Source organism: Eptesicus fuscus, chromosome 2 (genome assembly GCF_027574615.1).
Source record: "Eptesicus fuscus isolate TK198812 chromosome 2, DD_ASM_mEF_20220401, whole genome shotgun sequence".
In the NCBI taxonomy this organism is placed as follows: Eukaryota; Metazoa; Chordata; class Mammalia; order Chiroptera; family Vespertilionidae; genus Eptesicus; species Eptesicus fuscus.
In genome coordinates, this window is record NC_072474.1 from 37681184 (window position 1) to 37701403 (window position 20220).

The 20220-nt window shown below is 52.2% G+C and overlaps 1 protein-coding gene across 1 annotated transcript in view; it reads left to right on the plus strand.

Annotated features, from left to right (window-relative positions):
- The first annotated feature begins 518 nt into the window (after positions 1-518).
- ADARB2 (adenosine deaminase RNA specific B2 (inactive)) overlaps positions 519-20220 on the plus strand; it is a 151607-nt gene continuing 131905 nt past the window's right edge. The window contains exons 1-3 of the mRNA XM_028158691.2: positions 519-567; positions 3484-3570; positions 10544-11412. Of these exons, the coding sequence (XP_028014492.2) occupies positions 519-567; positions 3484-3570; positions 10544-11412 (1005 nt within the window). The remainder of the gene's footprint in view (positions 568-3483; positions 3571-10543; positions 11413-20220) is intronic.

The following is a 20220-nucleotide window of genomic DNA, read 5'->3' on the forward strand; positions in this document are numbered from 1 at the left end:
TGAACACAGAGCCAAATTGGCAAACGTGTGTCAAGAAAACAGCTATCAAAAATGGCGTTGAGCCAGGCTGGTGTGGCTCAGCGGCTGAGTGTTGAGCTATGAACCAGGAGGTCACAGTTGTATTCCCGGTCAGGGCACATGCCTGGGTTGCGGGCTCAATCCCCAGCGTGGGGCTTGCGGGAGGCAGCCAATCAATGATTCTCTCTCATCATTGATGTTTCTATTTCTCTCTCCCTCTCTCTTCCTCACTGAAATCAATAAAAAAAAATTTGTTTAATGGCGTTGACATCAAATAGTTTCTGTTATAATTTTTCTAAATAAAAAATACAATTCCCCCTCTTTTCTGATGACCTTCTAAAGAGGCGGCCTGTCCTTTCTTAGGAACAACTGCCTTTCTTTCGTGAAGCAGCAGTGACAGTAGATAATAGCTGGAGTTCCAGGTGGACTGAGGGAGCAAATAGCCGTCAGCAGCCCTGCTGGCTCCCTGCTCTGTCTGGGCTATTCGTTTCATCTGGCCGATGACATCTAAAGCCCACGCGCTGGAGACAAGAGAAGAAAGTTGGGAGGGTGAGATAGGGTCACCAGATAAAGAACAGGACGCCCAGTTAAATTTGAATTATTTTTTTATTTATTAAGTTGTGGTAAAATATACAAAACATGAAATTTGCCATATTAACTATTTTTAAGCATATAGTTCGGTGGCATTAAGTATGCCCACATTGCATGCCACCATCACCACCGTCCATTCACAGAACTTTCTCATTTTCTGAAACTGAAACTCTGTCCCCACTCAACAACTCCCCATTCCCCATCCCCCAACCCCTAGAACCCACCATTCTATTTTCTGTCTCTCTGAGTTTGATTACGGTAGGGACCTTATATGAGTGAGATCGTACAGTATTTGCCTTTTTATGTCTGGCTTATTTCATACAGCATAATGTTCCCACGGCCCACCCATGTTGTAGCATACTACGGAATTTCCTTCCTCTTTAAGGCTGAATAATATCCCATTGTGTGTAGTTGCACCACATCTTGTTATCCATTCTTCCGCTGATGGACACTTGGGCTGCTTCCACCTTTTGGTGAATATTGCTGCTATGAACATTGGGGTACAGATGTCTCTTGTAATCTTTGCTTTCAATTCTTTGGGGTATTCAGAAGTGGGATTGCTGGTTACATAGTGGCTGAACCATTTTACATTCCCATCAGAAGTGCACAAGGATTTTAACTTCACTACCTCTCCAACACTTGCTATGTTTTATCTTATTGATAATAGCCATCCTAATGGGTATGGGGTGGCATCTCATGGTAGTTTTGATTTGCATTTTCCCAATGACGATTGATGCTAAGCATCTTTTCATGTGCTCATTGGTCATTTGTATATCTTCTTTGGAGAAATGTCTGTTCAAGTCCTTTACTTTAAATCTGAATTTCAGATAAATAATACATTTTTAATAATATGTCCCAATATGAGAGATGTATATGCTTTAAAAAAGTATGTTGTTTATCTAAAACTCATTTTTAACTAGTTGTCTTGCATTTTTATTTGAGAAATCTGGCAACCCTAAAAAGCCAGAACTTTGATGGATCTAAAACAATCTTTAAACATTTCACATTTTGCTCAGGTGAGCTCCGAAAAGGCTTAGTGTGTTTTTGTGGGTGTTGGGCTGGTAGCCTGCTTTATTAGAAAATTGTAATTTCATTTTGAGATGCTCCAGACTAAATCATTTGAGCTTCACACTCTTTGTGTAATATTATTGGGCTGCCTTAATGAAATTATAACTCAAGCAAGAGATTTCATTCCCTGGTAGTAAATTAGCTTGGGCCGTGCAGGCTCAGGGAGAGCCAGTCCTCCCTGCCTTATTCTTCTTGTTCAGGGAATGAAGAAGGAGCAGGCGTTTTGTATGTGAGTTATTTATTGTTCTCTTTGAGTGAACGTTATATTGTTACCCGTCCCTACTGGAAACAACAGCTGTTAACAGGCTTCAGAATGAATTTCAATGTGAACTCCCCTGGCCTCTGGGAAGCTTGGCTAAAGAGAAAACAGGCTCATAATGGAAAGAAAAAGAGCGGGATTCAGGCCTGGGTCTGGACGCCTCAGGCCAGCTGCATAAAAAACCGCCAGTCACCGGGGTCCTGGGACATCCCATTCAGACATGTGCTGAAATGGGAGTGCTGTCAACAGCCCTTTCTGACCACAGAGGCAGACAAAGGCAGCCTGAGGCAAATAGTGACCTTGCTCACCACCCTGCCCTCATATACCAGAGGAGACAGAAAGTGTCCCGCATGGCAAAGTAACCTAACCACAGGGGGAGGGGAATGACTCTTTCACAGCCATGTAACGCAACGGCTAAGCAGTGGTGGCGTTTCCAGCTATCGTATTTTTAATAATGCGGTCAAGATTCCTATGGAATATAATGAATCATACAGACTTGCAGAAAAGAGGACGCAAGAGGCAGGAATCTGAGAACAGAGGAGGACTCTTCTACAAGGCAGTCGGTTCTACTTATGGACAAGTGCTCCTAACTTCTGTGGTTAAATCTAGTCGGTGGAACCTCTAAAATCAGGAGCCTTCTTTTTGGCTCCCTTTATTAGTCATTTCTTTGTGTCTCCCAATTGTACATGCAACGTGCAATTCCTCCATCTCTCCGTAGAAGAGAGAAATTGCTGAGGCCGTGGAAAGAACATCTCTCATTGATCACGAGTGGCATTTCCTACTTGGGTCCATCTTCCCACCGGCCGTACTCAGGGGTGTCCGGTGCCCAGGATGCTGACCAGTCTTGCTCGGCTCACCCACCACCGGGGTTGCAGGCAGAGGGCATCCCCTGGGATTCCTTCCACTGCTGCAGTGACACGGTCCCACTCCCCGGAAGCCCTCCTCCGGGCGGGAGCCCCGCACTGCTTCCTCCTCCACCTGCCATCTCTCCTCCCCCTTCCGCTTCCTCCCTGTAATTCTACTTCTCAAATACACACTGAGTATATTTTACAGTTTTAAGTCCATTATTTTCATGCATTTCAAGCCCACAAAGCAAGTTCACTAATGGTGGGAAATAGCGTTGGCTTCTTTTGCACAGATGCTCATTTCATTGTGGAATTTCTTTACTTGCTTTAGCCGCTCTCTGTGAAATGACCTCAGTCTAGCAGGCCCTGCCCCACCCAGCATCCTCTAAGCTCATGCAAGGCTGTTGCCCTGGAGACGATTACTTCGAGTTTTGAGGGACGTGGAACAAAAGGAGGGGAGATGCCAAAAATAAGAAAAGAAAAAAGATAGAAATCATAACGTTTAAAATTGAATGGAGAGGGGAATTTGATAAAATGCTGTCAGAAATCCAATAAAAGACTGAACCAGAATGAAGTGGCTGAAACCAAAACGACCTTTCAACCTCCCTTGTCCAAACCCTCAGTAATAAGAGCATATGAAAGCACTGAGTTTTTCTGAAACTCGATGTCAAAAGAGCATTTCCGTTCTTCTTTTCTTTCCAGACAAAGTGAGCATGTTGTCAGCCTTCATCGCTCCCTTCAAGCACTTGAGCCCCGGGGCCACTAACACGGAGGATGAGGATAATCTAAGTAAGCAAACCCTTCCCTGAAGAATGGGGTCCCAGCCTGATATCCCCAAAGACTGGGATCCTTGGGGTGATGTGGGGGGGGGGGGAGGAATACTATCTGGGTTTCCCAGAACAGAAGGTTTTCCTCCTGTCCCCACCTGGAGTTTCGTCCCCACCTGGATTCCTCCCCTCACCTGGGGGGTAGGGAAATATTAGTTGTGTGATTGAGAACTCCAGGGATTTTGTGTGTGTGTATACTTTTTTTTAAGTTTTCTTAGGCCATCCTTCCTCTCTTTCCTGTGTTTTTCCTTCAAAAAAAAAAAAAGAAGAAGAAGAAGAAGAAGAAAGAAAAAAGAACATAGTCTCTTTGAACACAGTTCATACAATTTTTTAACATGGGAAGAGCTGGCCAGGTGCCTGCTTGTTGAAACATTTCTGGCACGTGAAACTGGAGAGACACCAGGAGTGTGGTGCAGGGACCGAAACGCTGGCTTGGGGGAGGGGACCTCAGCAGTGTCCCTGCACAGACTATAATGAGGAGGCAGAGCCGAGGGACTGGGGTGGGAGGGTCTGGGAGTGTCTAGCATGCATTATACTCACCTCTGGTGTGTAGCATATTGTCAGGCATTTAAACAAGGGGGTGAACGTTCCAAGCCATATGAACACCTCTTACATTTCAACATTACCTAACAGATGGGTCACCTTCTCAGCCAGAAAGAGGTGGGAACGTGCTCGCTGTCCTGGAATGGGAATTACTGGCGGTCACTAGGATCGTTGACCTGACCAAGCAGCAACAGTGGGGGGTGGGAGTTGCACAGGAATATTGTCCATTTGCCATCAGCTCTTAAGAAACACCACACATCTGCATGAATAGCCCCTTCCCATAAACATAATTATCAACAAGACTGAAAACTGAGGTGATTGCCCTGCGTTATTCCACTGAAGCGAAGTCGAAGAAACACTGGGTGTCAAACCAGAGCAAACCTTAGAGATGCTCTGGTTTCAGTCCTTTGTTTTCTAGATAAGGAAGGAAAGGTGTGGAGGATGTGGAGAAAGTCACGTGGGAAACACAACACAGGTCTCCTGGCTATGCGTTCAGGGCCCCTTCCTCAGCGAACACCTAGGTCACAGTGGAACGTGGACAAACGATTGTTTCTGTCTCTCATGATTGGAAAACTCCTAGAGTGTAGTCAACGTATTGATAGCATGAGGAATACAATCTTACTGTTTCTGTGTCTTTGCCACCGAGCTGCGGAAACCCTGGCTGTTAGCCTCTCCACGTGGAAGTAGCTCTCCCCTTCCAGTGGCTCCCAGGCTAATGATTTGTGGTGCCAGAACAGTTCTGAAAGTAGGATCCAGTGGGCACATCTCTGGTGCCATCTCTATGTCACTAGCCCTGCTATGAATATCGCTGCTCAGATTCTCAGAGACTCGTTCCCAAGACAGGGACAGTGACATGGAATTGAGGTCAGAATCAAATAAGATAGCACATGAAGACGTTTTAGACCAGGACCTGGGACATATAAATGCTCTCTCCAGGTTGGTTAGTACCAGTAATTAAGGCTATTTTTCTAATTCAGCTCACTGACTAGTCGGTAAAAGCTTACAGACAAGAGTGACTTTTATTTATTACATGTTAAAATGCCTTTGAAATGCTTGGAAAGTCTTATTTTCTATCAGTGGATTAGTCATTCCCTTTGTAATATGTGCTGTTAATATACTTAGAAAACCCTATTTTCATACACTGTTCAAAGATACACCTCCAAATGAATGTGTTTGTCTTACTCAACATTCCTCACTACTATTACCCATGCAGTCCCTCAACGTACTGCCCAAATGCCACTGGGAGGTGAAAGAGAAAGAGTGCACCTCCCCCAAAGGGTGTGTGTGTGTGTGTGTGTGTGTGTGTGTGTGTGTGTGTGTAAAGTATGTGTGGTGTGCATGGTGTATGTGTATGTGTGTGTGTGTGTGTTCTGTGTTTTGTGTGTGTAATGTGTGCATGGTATGTGATAAATGTGATGCATATGGTGAGTGTTCATATGTGTGATATATGTACAAAGCATGTGTGGTGTTGCGATATGTATATCATGTGTGTCTGTATGTATGTTGTGTGTAATGTGGGTGCAAAGTGTGTGTGGTGTGTGTAAATGTGTGTCTATATGTATGTTGTATGTGGTATATGTGTAAAGCGTATGTGGTGTGTGTGATGTGTGTGATGTCTATGTAATGTGTGTGTGTGGTGTGTGTAGTGCGGTGTGTGTAATGAATGTTCACTGTGTATGCATGTGTGTACACACACATATACAGGGAGGAAAGGTAGTGGTAAAGGCAAGTGTGTCCTTGCTTTGAAATCTCTTGTTTATATCTACAAACAAAAACGGGTATGTCTGGGTTGGTTTAAGATGAAGTTTCACCATTGAGGACCATCTCGCTCCCGTGGCCCCGGCGCTCACCTCTGCTCCTTCCCTAGGGCTGAGCTCCAATGTGCAGGGCTGAGCAGGGGACAGGGACCCATAGCCAGACAGAGACTCGGCCTGAGAGGGGCCGGTACCGGTGAGCCCACCTGGCAGTCCGCCATCAGCAGGCTGGGTTCTGGCTCACAGTCAACCAGATAATGCCACGTTTCAGACCGCGCCTACGCTGGGAACCCTGAAAGCTTTCTTCTTCGAACACTGAGGGGTGTGGTCGCTGGCCCTACCCCATCACCTCTGTCCCTGACACTGACCGAAGGTGTCACATGAGGAGGGCTGAGACGTGGATCCTGGCAGGGCCACAGGCCTGCACAGTTCACGCCCTTTGCATGGGTCTAAAGGAGGGCAGCCACGCACCCCAAGATGCCAGCAGCTTGGCTGCCAGCAGCAGGGCAGGTCTTGGAAGGCGGCCGTCCTGTCCTGCTGCAGAGCCTGATCCGAGAGCATCAGTGACTGGCCAGTGTGACCGCACAGCCAGGACCTCGCATTCTGTATTGCAAGTCACCAGGCCTGCCGGGCTGGCCGCCAAGCCTCCCCACGTTCTTACCCCTGAAGCACAAAGACCTTCTTCCTGCATGAACGGAGAGCAGGACCCCATTGCTCCTGTCACTGGCCCGGTCTGGGTAGGGTGGGTGGATCGGACACTGCCCTCCCACCTGCAGACACAGTAGTGTCATTATTAGAGAGGCAGCGTGAGGAAAAGCTCCCAACAACTCAACTACTGCAAACTCCAGCTGCATATTGACCAGTCAGACGCTGGCCTGGGGACAGGAATGCAGAGGAGGCAGATGCTGGCACCTCACACGGGCACCTGCACTCCAAGCGGGTGTTAACACAGGGAGATGGCAGCCAGGACCTTGCCCCAGAAAATGCAGCCCAGTCATTGAACTTAATTCTGAAAGATGTATTTCACCTGGAAAACAAATGTTTAACCACAGCCATCTATATATAGAAAAGACTAATATGTAAATTGTCCCCTCTAGAGTTCAACCTGGAGACCGGGAGTTTGATCACTCACTAAGTCCTGCGCTGACCACCAGGGCTCGGTGCAGAACAAAGGAAGGACCTGGCCAGCAGCCAAAAGGCCCCAATTGGCCCTGATTGCTGGCCAGGCCTAGGGAGGGATCCTACCCATGCACAAATTTTGTGCACCGGCCTCTAGTCCTACCTAATAATAGAGTAATATGCAAATTGACCGTACCTTTGCTACACCCACCAGCCACGCCCACCAGGAAACCGTGGCAGGGACGTTGGGGTGCGATGGAGCCCAAGGCCGGGAAAGCCTCGGGCAGAGGCTTTCCTGGCCTTGGGCACCAGCGGGGAGCCTGCACGGATCGCAGGCAACGACCAGGGGGTCGGCTCCTACAATCCGTAGCAGGGACGCTGGGTGTGGCCGAGCCCAAGGCCACCGCCCGGGGCCAAGCCCCGACCCTGAAAGAAGGCAGAAGGCGGTGGCCACAGCCAAGGCCTGGGTCCCCAGTGCCAGCAGAAAACTGGTGCAGGCAGCCAGGTGAATGAAGGTCTATTGCACGAATCTTCGTGCAAACGGGCTGCTAGTGATATATAAAATTCCACCCTTTCTCCCCAAAATGCCCGTTAGTCACTTATCAGATAGGTTATCAGAGAGAAAGAGAGAGATATATCCACCTGATGTTCATTACAGTATATTTGTTATAATTGTTCTATTATTATTTGTTATTGTTAATCTCTTCTGGGCCTCATTTATAAACTAAACTTTGTCATAGGTAGGTATGTATAGGAAAGAACATGGTATATATAGGGTTTGTACTATCTGAGCTTTCAGGCAGCCACTGAGGGTATTGTAATGTACCCCCCACCAATAAGGGGGAACAACACTCTTTTCTGATGTGTCAGGGCTTTCCCTGAGCCTACTATACGTGTTCCTTTAGTTCAACTTCATAATAATCCTATAAGTCAAGCGTTATTAAAACCCACATTTTCCATCTTAAGAAAATGGAGTGTGGGTAGTTTAAGAGACTTGTCCAAGGTCACACCTACAGGAAGGATGGAGAGGGCTTTCCCCAGAGCCAGTGGAGTGGCCACGGCCCTCCCCCCCTCCACCCTGCCTGGTTAGCATCCCAGCGGAAACCAGCATGTGGGCTGTGCTGGAGGGAGCTGGGCCCCCAATCTGCTCACTTGCAAAACCCAGTAGGTAACATCGCCCCAGAGATTGTAGCTCGTGTATCCAGGAGAAGGCCAGAGCTCTGCATTGTTATCAGTTATTAGATAGTGATCATTTTGGAAGGACGCTTCGTGCCACCGTCTGATCATCATGTCTAGGCCGTTGAAAACTAATAATGGCCATCGTCATCGGATACTGAGTGTGTGGGAGAGAAGAGCCCAGAAGCAATCCCGGGAGGGGAGGGGAAGTTCCCCACCGTGAGGGCTGTTGCTCCAAGATAAACCTTTCTACTTGAAAAGGCGGCCGAGGTCATCTGATACGCCGGCCACCTTAATCACACGCGCGGCTCCCTCCATCCCCACATCGTGAGAAATCAATAAGAAATTAGAGCACCCAGCAAGTTTCAGGCAATCTGCTGTGGAGCTTTTTGGCCGGGTTATTTTTTTTTTTCCATCGTTATGTTTAATCTGGGAAGCTGTGTGGTTAATCCGACCCACTGCCCTGGGCCTGAGATACCCCATATGGCGGAGCTCCTGGCTGCGGGACCCAGGCGCGTAATGACGCAGAGAGGGGCTGAGTCGGCGCTCGATACCTGCAGGTAATTATTCCTGCAAAACAGTCTGTGAGCGATGCCATCCACCTCTAACTTATGGAAGGCTCAGGTTCACTCCTTTGGACAGAATTACCGTGACAGACCTAACATTCTACAGACACAAACCACCAGGGGACATATAGCAGAGCCGCCTCGCAAGAGAACGGAGCCCATGCGCAGCGGACGGTTCTGCACAGCCGGGACCCAGAGTGAGGCACCGCGCCGAGGCACCCGTTGGTACTTTCTCATTAGTATTCTCCACTGCAGAGCCATGAGGATGAGGGTCTCTCCAGCTCCGGCCAGGCTGAGGGGAAAGTGCTCAACGTCCATTTATAAGCTGCGGGCTGGCTGTAAAACTCACCCCCAGTTCCCACTTGCTTCACAAGAGAAAACTCATTGCCAACCTGCTGCCCAGCCGCCCGGAGCCCCTGAGATCCTGATTCCCACGGAGAAATCAAAGGGCTCAGGGTGTGTCTGCGTGGGGTCCCGGCTCTGTGTGGGGTCCCAGCCCTGACTCCTTGCCTCACACATCCACCCACTAGAATGGTGGGCTGTGTACTCCCAGCACTTCATTCCCTCCCAGAGGCGGGCGTCCCTGTGAAATGGCCAAGGAATGTGGCACTGTCTGTGCCCATACATTCACCTTCAGAGCAGCAAGGCATCCCCAGGGTGAAATCGCGTCTCCGCCAGTTATCCAGCTGGTCCGCCTCTCTGAGCCTCCGTTTCCACTCCCAGAAAATGGTGCTGTGCCACCCACCGCCGCAGAGATGTGAGGAATAAGAAAGGTGCTCGTGGGCTCGGTGACAGGGAACTGCACGGTGGGACCGTCATCCTGGAGCGTTTCATAGGACACTGGGTCAGCATTCCAAAAGCCTCTTCGCCAGGGACTCTGGTCCTGCGGTTCTGTGACGAGCCAAGCTGAGGTTTGCTAAACAGAACAGTTTCATTGGCGAAGCGTGGTCCAAGAGCGCCGAGAGCCTGTCCAGAAAAGCTAAATCACTGCACACGTCCACCACGTATAGGTTGCAAGTGATGACTTTGCTAAATTTACCGCATATCAATTTTTTTGCAAATGATTAAAACATCACAGATACAAATGAAGCCTCCACCTGGGCCCCCATTCCGTTCCCTCCTTGCCTCCCAGGAGGTTAGCATCTAAGCTCCACCACTGTGTCTGATCCCACAGACTACATGCAGCGCCTGTGTTGTTACAATTTATATTAATGGCATCGCACTCTATGTATTACTTTGCAAGTTGCTTTTATCATGCAACATTATGCTTCTGAGCTTCCTCTACGATGAAGCAGGTAAACCTGGCTCATCAACCGTGAGCGCTATTGAGCGTTCCATCCTATGATCGCGCCACAGTTCAGTTACCAGTCTGCACACAGGGCAGGCCCCTGTGGCTCTCAGCGCTGCCTGCAGCTGCTAGAAAGAAAGGGCCACCTGTGATTCGGTTTTGGGGAGGCCTCGGTAGCGGGGGGCAGAGGGCCTGTGCTCAGCTGGCCTCGACCCCTCAACATCTCAGCCACACTCAGAGCAGGTGGGAGCCCCTGTGAGCAGGTCAGGCTCACCACATCCACACGCCACATTCTCAGAAATGCAGGAACCGCTCAGGGCTGGGTGTCCTCCCTCGTCCTGAGCAGTCGGCCCCACGTTCAGGGAAGCTTAGTAACTCCTGTCAGCCTAGAAAGGAAGTGGCTGGGCTCCTGTGCACAGCGCCGTCCGCAGAGGTGTCTGTCTCCGCGCGCTGAGACCCCTGGTCACCGCTGTCTGTTCTCACCTCCAGGTACCAGCAGCGCAGACGTGAAGGAGAACCGAAATGTGAGCAACCTGGAGGCACGGCCACTGCCCGCGGGCGACAGAGCCCGAGGCGGTGCGCCTGGCGTGAAGAGGAAAAGGCCTCTGGAGGAGGGCAACAGTGGCCACTTCTGCAAACTGCAGCTGATCTGGAAGACGCTCTCGTGGTCAATGACGCCCAAGAACGCGCTGGTGCAGCTGCACGAGCTGCGGCCCGGCCTGCAGTACCGGATGGTGTCCCAGACCGGCCCGGTGCACGCGCCCGTCTTCGCTGTGGCGGTGGAAGTGAATGGGCTCACGTTCGAGGGCACGGGGCCCACCAAGAAGAAGGCCAAGATGCGGGCCGCCGAGCTGGCCCTGCGCTCCTTCGTGCAGTTCCCCAACGCCTGCCAGGCCCACCTGGCCATGGGCAGCAGTCCCAGCCCCTGCACGGACTTCACCTCCGACCAGGCCGACTTCCCCGACACGCTGTTCAAACAGTTCGAGCCGTCGGCACCCAGCGCAGCCTTCCCGGGCCACCGCCCCGCCGAGCCCGAGCTGCTGTCCCCCGTCTGCCGGCGGGGACGGCTGCTGCGCCGCACGCTGGACCTGGTGGCCCCGGGCGAGAGGAACCCGGTGGTGGTGCTGAACCAGCTGCGCGCCGGCCTGCGCTACGTGTGCCTCTCGGAGCCTGCCGACAGGCAGCGGCCGCGCAGCTTCGTCATGGCCGTGAGCGTGGACGGCAGGATGTTCGAAGGCTCGGGACGCAGCAAGAAGCTGGCCAAGGGCCAGGCGGCGCAGGCGGCCCTCCAGGCCCTCTTCGACATCCGGCTGCCCGGCCACGTGCCCAGCAGGAGCAAAAGTCACCTCCTGCCCCAGGTGAGAATTCTCAGGTAGCTCCCGGCAGGTGGCATCTCCCGGATGCTAGGAGACCATGAGCTGGGACGGGCAGCAGGCAGCCCCCTGCTCCAGTCGCTGTAAGTAGAGAGCGCCCACACACACCTCTCCCAGAACAGCCAGCTCAGCCCCGGCCCAGCCTCACCATTGGAACATTTGTCAGCCTTCAGGGGAGAGAATCCTGTGCACATAAAGAAAGAATGTCAGCGTTCGGACTTAGCAAAGGGGAGGGGGAAGAGTGAAGTCAGGTGTTGTCCGTGGTGACACCAATGGCAGGAAACAGGGCGGGGTGAGGGCAGGGCCCGCCCCCAGATGGGCTGACAGGGAAGGACAGCTGGCAGCTGCGACTTGGTTGCTGAGCGTTCTGCAGCAGGAGGACTGGAGGAGGTGAAATGCATGTCAGGTAGCAGTTTGGGTGGAGTGTCTCGCTGGGGAGGCTGGAGGAAGGGAAATGAATGGGAATCATCGACCCAGTGATTCCACCCAGAGGCAGGGGCCTGAGTGGCAGGCGGGACGCCAGGTGCAGCCACACCGAGGGGAAGTCAGAGGGTCCAACCCTCCCCTGGGAGCAGAGGGCTCTGAACAAGGGCAGGCTGGGACCTGGTGTCAGCAACCTCCCTCCGGCCCTTTCACACCAGTGACAGGTCTGCTTTCTCACGCTGGCTCCCCTTTGCTCATGCGGAAAAACACTTTCATAGCGCCGTCCACGTGTCAGGAACGAGTCTTACCCTTGTCCTTCCAAGTCTTGTAGCTGCTTATATATGCAAATTACCTTTTGTCTTAGCATTTTCGGAATTGCCGGTAGGCATCACTAATGTAGTCGAGGCAGGAAAGTATCTTTATTCACGTTGGTGTCAATTGTGGGGAGGGACATAGTTCAAATGCACTTAACGCCGTGCAGGTAAGTCCCCAGTAACTGTAAGGTGTTGCTGCCATGACTGTCCCGATCACCTACCTCCCAGCTCCTGGGACAGAACGTGTAGTCACCTTGGGAAGCCTCGTGTCAGTGGAAGGAGGCAGGGTGCCGCCCAGAACTCAGGGAGCAGGAAGGACACACCACAGCGAACAAACCTGACGCGCAGGACAGATGCCTCGAGCTGAGTCACAGCTCAGTAAGTACTGATGGGACGGGGTCCTCTGCTCACCGCTCATTGAGTGAGGGAGACCGTCCAGCAAGAGCCCAATCGAGGGACGGCTGTTTCTCCTGCTGTCTCTGCCCCCAGCGCCGTCAGTCATTTTCACATATTTGTTGAACCTTCTCGAGAGCAGGTTGAAGGGATTTAGACCATCATCTCCATCTGTCTTGCCTTTCAGCCCACCCTCAAATAACACACAATCCGCATAGAAATGGGGTATTTGCGCTCTTACCTGTTTGGCTCAATGGATAGAGCGTCGGCCTACGGTCTGAAGGGTCCCAGGTTCGATTCCGGTCAAGGGCATGTACCTTGGTTGCGGGCACATCCCCAGTAGGAGGTGTGCAGGAGGCAGCTGATCGATGTTTCTCTCTCATCGATGTTTCTAACTCTCTGTCCCTCTCCCTTCCTCTCTGTAAAAAATCAATAAAATATACTTTTTTTAAAATGGGGTATTTGCAAGAAGCTGGGGATCGGAGGTCCCTGAGCACCTCCTGCCAGAAGAATTCAGCCTCGTTTCTCCTTCCTGGCACCTCCATTTTACACTGTTTTCTCTCTTTTTCCTTCTGGTCCTGTTTCTCCGTTAACTGGAGCTTAAGCTTGCCACCACGCCCAAGGAAGCCACTGTGCCCCCCGCAAGCTGGATGAGCCCAGGGGGCCCACGGCCTCCACATCACCTGTCCTCCCACCTCCTTCCCCGGAAAGCCCCCCTGCAGGGCGCGCAGTGGTGTGTCCCCTCGTCTTCCGGCCTGTCGTTCCCCGGCGTGGCCACCCCACCAAGGGCCCTCACGCCCGCATTTCCTGTTCAGTAAGAAACGTTCGTTCCCCCTTGTACCCACTCTCCACCCACCCACCCCAAACGAGCGATGAGGGGTGTCAGGGAGCTGCAGCCGAGACGCGTTCCTCTCGTGTCGTCACCCCCGAGCTCGCGCGGTGGAGGGGCCGGGCAGCCCCGCTGCTTCGTAACAGTCGTTTGACCCCAGGAAGCAGCACATCAGTTAAAGCCACGGCTGCTGAATTATTTTTCTCTGACAGTCTGCTAACCACCCCGGCGGGATGATGGAGGGCTCGGAGCAGCGAGAGGGCTGAGGGCCATCCATCACGCCCGGGCACTGCCGTCCTGAGGCTCGTTACCGTGCCCTCGACCCATCCCCGGGCTGGGTGGGGCCCAGTGGGTCAGGGGACCCAGGACCAGGCGCCACCAGCGGCTTCATTAAATTCGAATCCTGTCTTGCACACGGTCTGGATGCAGGGACTGATCTTTACAAAGCAATTCCAAGAGTCCCTGTAAAGGCTGCTCTGCTCTCCTGCTTGGCCCAACACTGTCTGTGCCAGTGATGGCGAACCTATGACATGCGTGTCAGCACTGACACGCGTAGCCATTTCTGATGACACGCGGCCGCTGAGGCGGCCGCATGCCGAGGATGAAACATTTGCTGCTCCTGAGGATGAAACATTTGCGAAATAATGTTTGTTCCTCAAAGTGACACACTACCCGAGTTATGCTCAGTTTTTTGGTGAAGTTTGACACACCAAGCTCCAAAGGTTGCCCATCACTGGTCTATGCAGCAGGCGCCTGGTCCTGCTGGTCCTGCGGGTCCTGCTGGCACCGTGGCCCTGAGCTCCCGTGCCCAGTGCAGGACCCTTCGCCGTCCTGCCTAGCTGCACTGTTAGCACCTGCTCGGGGACAGCAGGTCGGACACCCTGTCCTGGCTGGGCTCCCAGAACCACCGCTCACACTCCCTGAAGGCAGGTCCCCCCGCCACTGACCGTGGAGGACACTCCCCAAGGCCACCCGGAGGGAGGCAGACAGCCGACCATGGAGAGACGTAATTTCAGGAACTTGGGTACCGACACCAATCGTTAATGTCCTTTGCCCCAAGTCCCGGGTTCTGCCCTACCCAGGGAACGACAGGCCCAGCGTCTGGTTCTGACACTCGTGTTGGTCACACGTGTACAGAAGCAAATGTGGATCTGTACAATGCTTTACCCAAAGGCTCGGTCTTGTGTGAATGAAGCTTCAGAACCAGCCCTCGTGGTTACCTCTGTAGGGAAGTAATGAGATTAAGTAATGTTACCGACTTAAGTAATATTGAACACCAACAAAAAAAAAAAACATTTCAAACGTGACAGTGCCTAGGTCATGCACGAAATGCAGGCGGTGCCAGAGGGAGGGCCAGGGCCCTGCACCGTGGTTCTCAGGCAGGTGGCTCAGGCGACGGCACTGACAGGTAACCTGCCCTTTGGAACCTCATCAGGGCTCTCGGCCTCGGCCTGGGGAGCCGGACCATGGCAGGACCAGCAGAGCGGGCTGGGCGCTTGCTCATCATCAAGACAATCCTGACTAAGCATCGCTCCCCACGCCCCTCAGGTAAAGCGGTCGGTGCCACTGCACTCGTCGTCCAATCAGCGACTTTCTGGAAAGAGAGAAGCAGCCCCTCCTCCCAGGTAACACTGGTGTCCTTTTCCCACCAACTTGTTTCCGCCTCGATCTTGGAAGAGTGATGTCTAAAGAATGATATTCTTGATAAAGATGAAGATCACAGGGCTTGGTTTCTCCAGGATTCTGGTTCTCAGAATGAGGCTAGTTCTGCTCCTATGATTTCACGAGATATGACTTTGGGTCTCAAAGCCAGAATGCTGAGACCAAGGCTTTATTGATTTTTTTAAACCGCAGTACAGACCTAACTGGGCAGGGTCTACACTGCTCGCCCAGTGCACCAGCAGGCAGCTGGGCAGAGCCCCTCAGACACCTTCTTCACCGGCAGTGCTGTCTCCTCTGGCACAGAATTCCTCTAGCTTCACGAGATACTTGGGAGTAATAATAAGACCAAGTCCGATTACAAATGCCTATTTCCTGGAAGTGTCATTTTAAAATAAAAGAAGAAGAAAACCACACAATTTACACCTTTATCCTTAATTTCCCAGCTCTTATCATGAGAAGAGTTTAATTCATAACAGCATTAAATTCACCCAGAAAGGCATAGCTCTATGTTCCCTTGCCACGGGTCATTGGGGAGAATAACATACATGTGATGGGAGTAAACAGAAAGTGAGGAAAAGTCAAGCTAACGCTACAAAGGGGGAGACATCATGAAGCATCACCTGTTTCTTCTAGGAGGGGCAGAAACCACGGGATTATATAACTAACGTAAAGGAGACAATTTATTTTTAATTTTCAGCATTTCATAGTAAATTGGATCAGAACTCCTGCATTGGCCCCATTCCATGGAGTCCACCCCCAGAACTAGCTGCCGAGTTAGATGGAGGACCGGCTCTTGCTCCGTGCGTGACAGCTGGCTGCAGGCACTCACAGGATGGTTACAAAAATCCGGCTTCCTTCTTCCAAACACCAGGGTGCCCGGCTGCCTCTGGTCACTTGACAGACTGCCTTTCTAATCTCATACTCCCGCTAATCTACTCGCTCAGTAGACGCAGCGCCCTAGCCGCTGTAAAGCAGGACTGGTCATTAATATTGCTGTAACAGATTAACAGTAGAGGCTCCTCAAACTTTCAATAAGCTTCAATGAAAAGTGATTTGATGTGGAAGCCGCACACACTGGGCCTCACACTGCCCGCCCTGTGCCGAGGGCACCCTGGAACAGCGGCCGATGCCAGAGCGACATCCCCTGCTCAGCCAGTCCTTCACCGGGTCCCTGTTCCCTCAGAAGCACTGATGGCAGGAACGACAGTGACAGTGTTACTTCACTGTCATTACGAACGGAAATATCTTCCAAAATCCCTCCTTCGTGAGGGTTTTGCAGGCTTTGTAGATGCTTAACAGTACATTTATACAATACATATAAAGTGTGATACAATAAACATTTATACAATACACGTTTACACAATGTATATACAAGATGCACCTATAAGTAAACACCTATACCACGATGTACCATGCACAATACACATTGATAGAGTAGCCTCTACTATCTGACTTCCTACTGAAACAAGTTTGGTGACGTCTTGGTAAGAGCTAAATCTGTATTTAAGTCTGTGTGTTCTCAATACTGGTTGGCATTTTCAAATGTACTTAGTATTTCTTTTTTCTTTTTTTTTCTAGTTAGTATTTCTTAAGCAGAGTCTATAAAGCAGGCTTTCCCACTTGTGTCCTCACTCTGCAGCCACGGTTCACGCTGGTGACGGTGGTGACTATGGGGAGATTTTATTAGGAGCTGAGATTCTCCGGCTCACTGGGCCCCGTGTTGTTCTAGGTGCTTTACATACAACAACACTGTCAAGCCTCATAAACACCTGGGAGGGGCACGTTCACGCTCCCGCCACCCAGATGAGGACACTGAGGTGCGGGAAAGCTAAGTCCTCTGCCCAGAGTCCAGCTGGCGAGGGTGGGCCCGGGAGGACCATAGGGAGCCCTCAGACGCCGGCCTGCCTCTGCCCCGACTCCAGCACCTGCACAGGCCTGTTCAGGAGACGCAGTGCCGTGTGACTGGGCACCGTGACAGTGACTCAAGGGTGCGTGTTGCTCGTTCAAGACAGGGAGCAAGAGGCGCTGACTGACTGAGAGGTCCCAGAGCTTGGCCGCATGATCGGACAGTGGGCTCCCAGGGCCAGGGTCCCACTCCCACAGCTGAGTCCCGCAGATGGAACACCCGAGCTCAGGGTGGGGCGGACTTGGGGCACATTCAGAACTCTCTGTCAGGGGGTCTCTCACTGGGCTGACCCCCCTCGGAGCCCGGGGTGGCTGGGAGCTCGCCAATGGCCCCCACACTGGGAGACCACCTCCGTCAGCACAGAGCCTGCCCGTCTTTGTCGGGCTTTGTTGGGCGGCCAGGTCCCCTCTTCCTCGGGGACACGTTCTTACACTGAAAGGAGAGGGACGGCCAATGGGAGAATGCCAGCATGTCAAGGAGCCAGAGACAGCAAAGAAGACTGGCCAAGAGAGCGGGAGCGGCGCCTGGCAGCTGCAGGGTGCCAGTGAGAGATGGGGAAGAAACGCAGGGAAGGGAGGGGTCCAAGCTTGCCATTTGCAACATCTTGGAAGGGCCTTGTCCCTTGCAAACTTCAGCTCCTTGGCCCAGCAGTGACCTCACCCTCTGTGCTGTCCTGGGCTGTGGGGGTGTGTTGCTATTTGCATCTGGTCTCTGGCCTCTGCTCCCCACAAGGCCCCAGGAGTCCCACAGGGAGGCCAGCTGCCTGTAAAGAGACCTCAATTCTCAGGATGGAGCGAAGAGCTCCCCGTGGTGCTGACTGAGCAGCCCTACAGCTGCTCCATCTACATCAAGCATGTCAAACTCAAAGGCTAACACGGGCCAAATAAACAAGGCATGTGGCCTGCAGGCCGCAAGTTTGACATGCTTGATCTACATGGGTGATGCATGGTGGGCTGTGCACACTGGGTCCAAGAGGGCGAACTGGAACCTTGTCTCTGCTTCTCCTAGGCCTCACATTCCAAACTCTTGTCTTCCCACGTGAGCTCTGGTTCCCTGGGAAGCAGGAGGCAAGAGAATGATGGGGTGCAGGGAGTGTCCTAGGTGAGAGGTAGTGAGGTCTGTGACTCGTGCAGGCCAGAGCAGGATTGTGTGGGAGGGCCGCCAGCCACGATGCAGAGGCCATGTCTGGGCTAGGCCACGCGGTGGCACAAGCTCCGGCCACAGGGACAGGGCGGCCGGCTGCAGATGCAGCATGGCTGGGCAGCTGCTGCTGGGACAGCTGCGGGCCTGAGAGGCACTTTGCTGTGCGCCTGCCCAGTGTTCGCCCTGCAGGGGGCAGGGCCTTCTCAGGAGTTAGAGCTCTGCTCCCACAGGCCCCGTGGGGAACCCACACCCAGGCCCCGGCCCCTTCCTGAGGAAGCGTGAGCAAAGCAGGCAGTGGTGATGCCTTGAGAAGCATTAAGGCCGGCTTCCATCCTTGGAGCTTTTAGACTCTCAGGAAGCTGCAAGGAATGTTCTTCCCATCAGACTATCTGGTAGTCACTCCCACCAACCACCATGAGTGCCCTGGGGCCATATGCAACCTCTGTCTATCTGTCTCTCTGTCTGTCTCTCTGTATCTCTCTCTGTCTCTGTCTCTCTCTGTATCTTTGTCTCTCTCTGTATCTATGCCTCTCTCTATTTCTGTCTCTCTCCATATATCTGTCTCTGTTTCTCTGTGTATCTCTCTTTCTCTCTATCTCTGTCTCTCTGTCTCTGTCCCTCTGTATCTCTGTCTCTCTGATCTCTGTCTTTCTGTATCTCTCTGTTTCTCTATCTCTGTTTCTCTGTCTCTGTCTCTCTCTGTATCTCTGTCTCTTTCGGTCTCTCTGTACCTCTGTCTCTGTCCCTCCCTTCACTTTTCCACCCTCACTTTTCAATTACCCGGAATTTATTCAGTCCCCCTTTCAGCCATCCTGGTGCACATACAGTAGCAGTATACAGGGGTGGGCAAAAGTAGGTTCACAGCTGTAGTATGTGAAACAGAGTTAATTTTGTATGATATATTTTTTCCATATGAACAACTGTAAGCCTAGTTTTGCCCACCCCTGCATTGGGTGCTCTGCATAGATGTGATTCTACGTAAGTGCCGTGTCAGTGGGCATGTATACAGCAGGTACTATGTGCTGGGCCTGACGGGAGTGCCTCCAGGATTACCCAGGTTCTGGCAGAGAATGAGCAGACGATCTGAGCATAGACGTCGTGTCCTGGGCTTTGTGACCTGTGTGTTTGCATTTCCGTCTCGGGCAGCTGACAGGTCACAAGACTCCCATCCTGGGTCAGGGGGTGAACATGGTCGTGGGAGGTGGGAGTTGGCATGGCCTCCCGAGTCAGGCCGCCTGCGCCCTCACTCACTGTGGGGCCGCACCCCTTTCTCTCGGTGCCTCGTTTCCTGGCCTGTAAAGTGGGTGATCATGAAAGTGTTTACCTTGTATAATGGGAGAATGAAATGGTTAATATATGCAAAGTGCTTAGAATAGCACTTGGCACAGAGAACTCCTGTTAAGTGTTTGTCGTTCTTACTCCAGGGACGCTGGCTGTGGGCATGTGGCACAGGTGCACACACAGGTCATCGGGAGGAGGCGGGGCAAATGCTCCAAGAAACATTTAGATTCGTTCCTCTAATCCCATGGGGGTGAGGGGGGGCAGGGGGAGAGAGTGGGAGGGGGTGCATCTTCTAAAATACCAACCGGGGGCCCAGGCTGGCTGGGGAGGTGGGACCCGGGGCCTCGGCTGCCCTTAGCCGCACTAAGAGGCCTTTGGGCTTCTTTGGGCCTCAGTTTCCTCGACTTGAAAAGACAAGACTGTGAGTAGATGTTCGCTTTCTGCCGTCGTGCTCCATGCAAACAGAAGCCGGTGCGAGAGGCCCATATGCCAGCACACTATGTACAACATGGGCTCAATATGCTAGCAGCCACTGACTGTATAACATTTAAGAGTAACACACACAAACACGCCATCATGTTGACACACAATCTGTAGCATTCTGTCCAAAACCAGAGCTTGTATTTTCTCACTCCAGCCGTGTTTTCCATTACAGTCTAGTCTCCCAAACCAAAGGAAGCACTGGGGACAGCAGCAGGCGGCGGAAGCTGAGGTGACACGGCGATCTGTGCTGGTTGTGGCTGTCCCCAGGCCCTCCCCACCTCACCAGAGGGGGACATGAGGGAGAAGCCCACTCCGATTCTCTCGCCTTGATAAGGCTTGCAGACCGGCTGTGTGTCCAA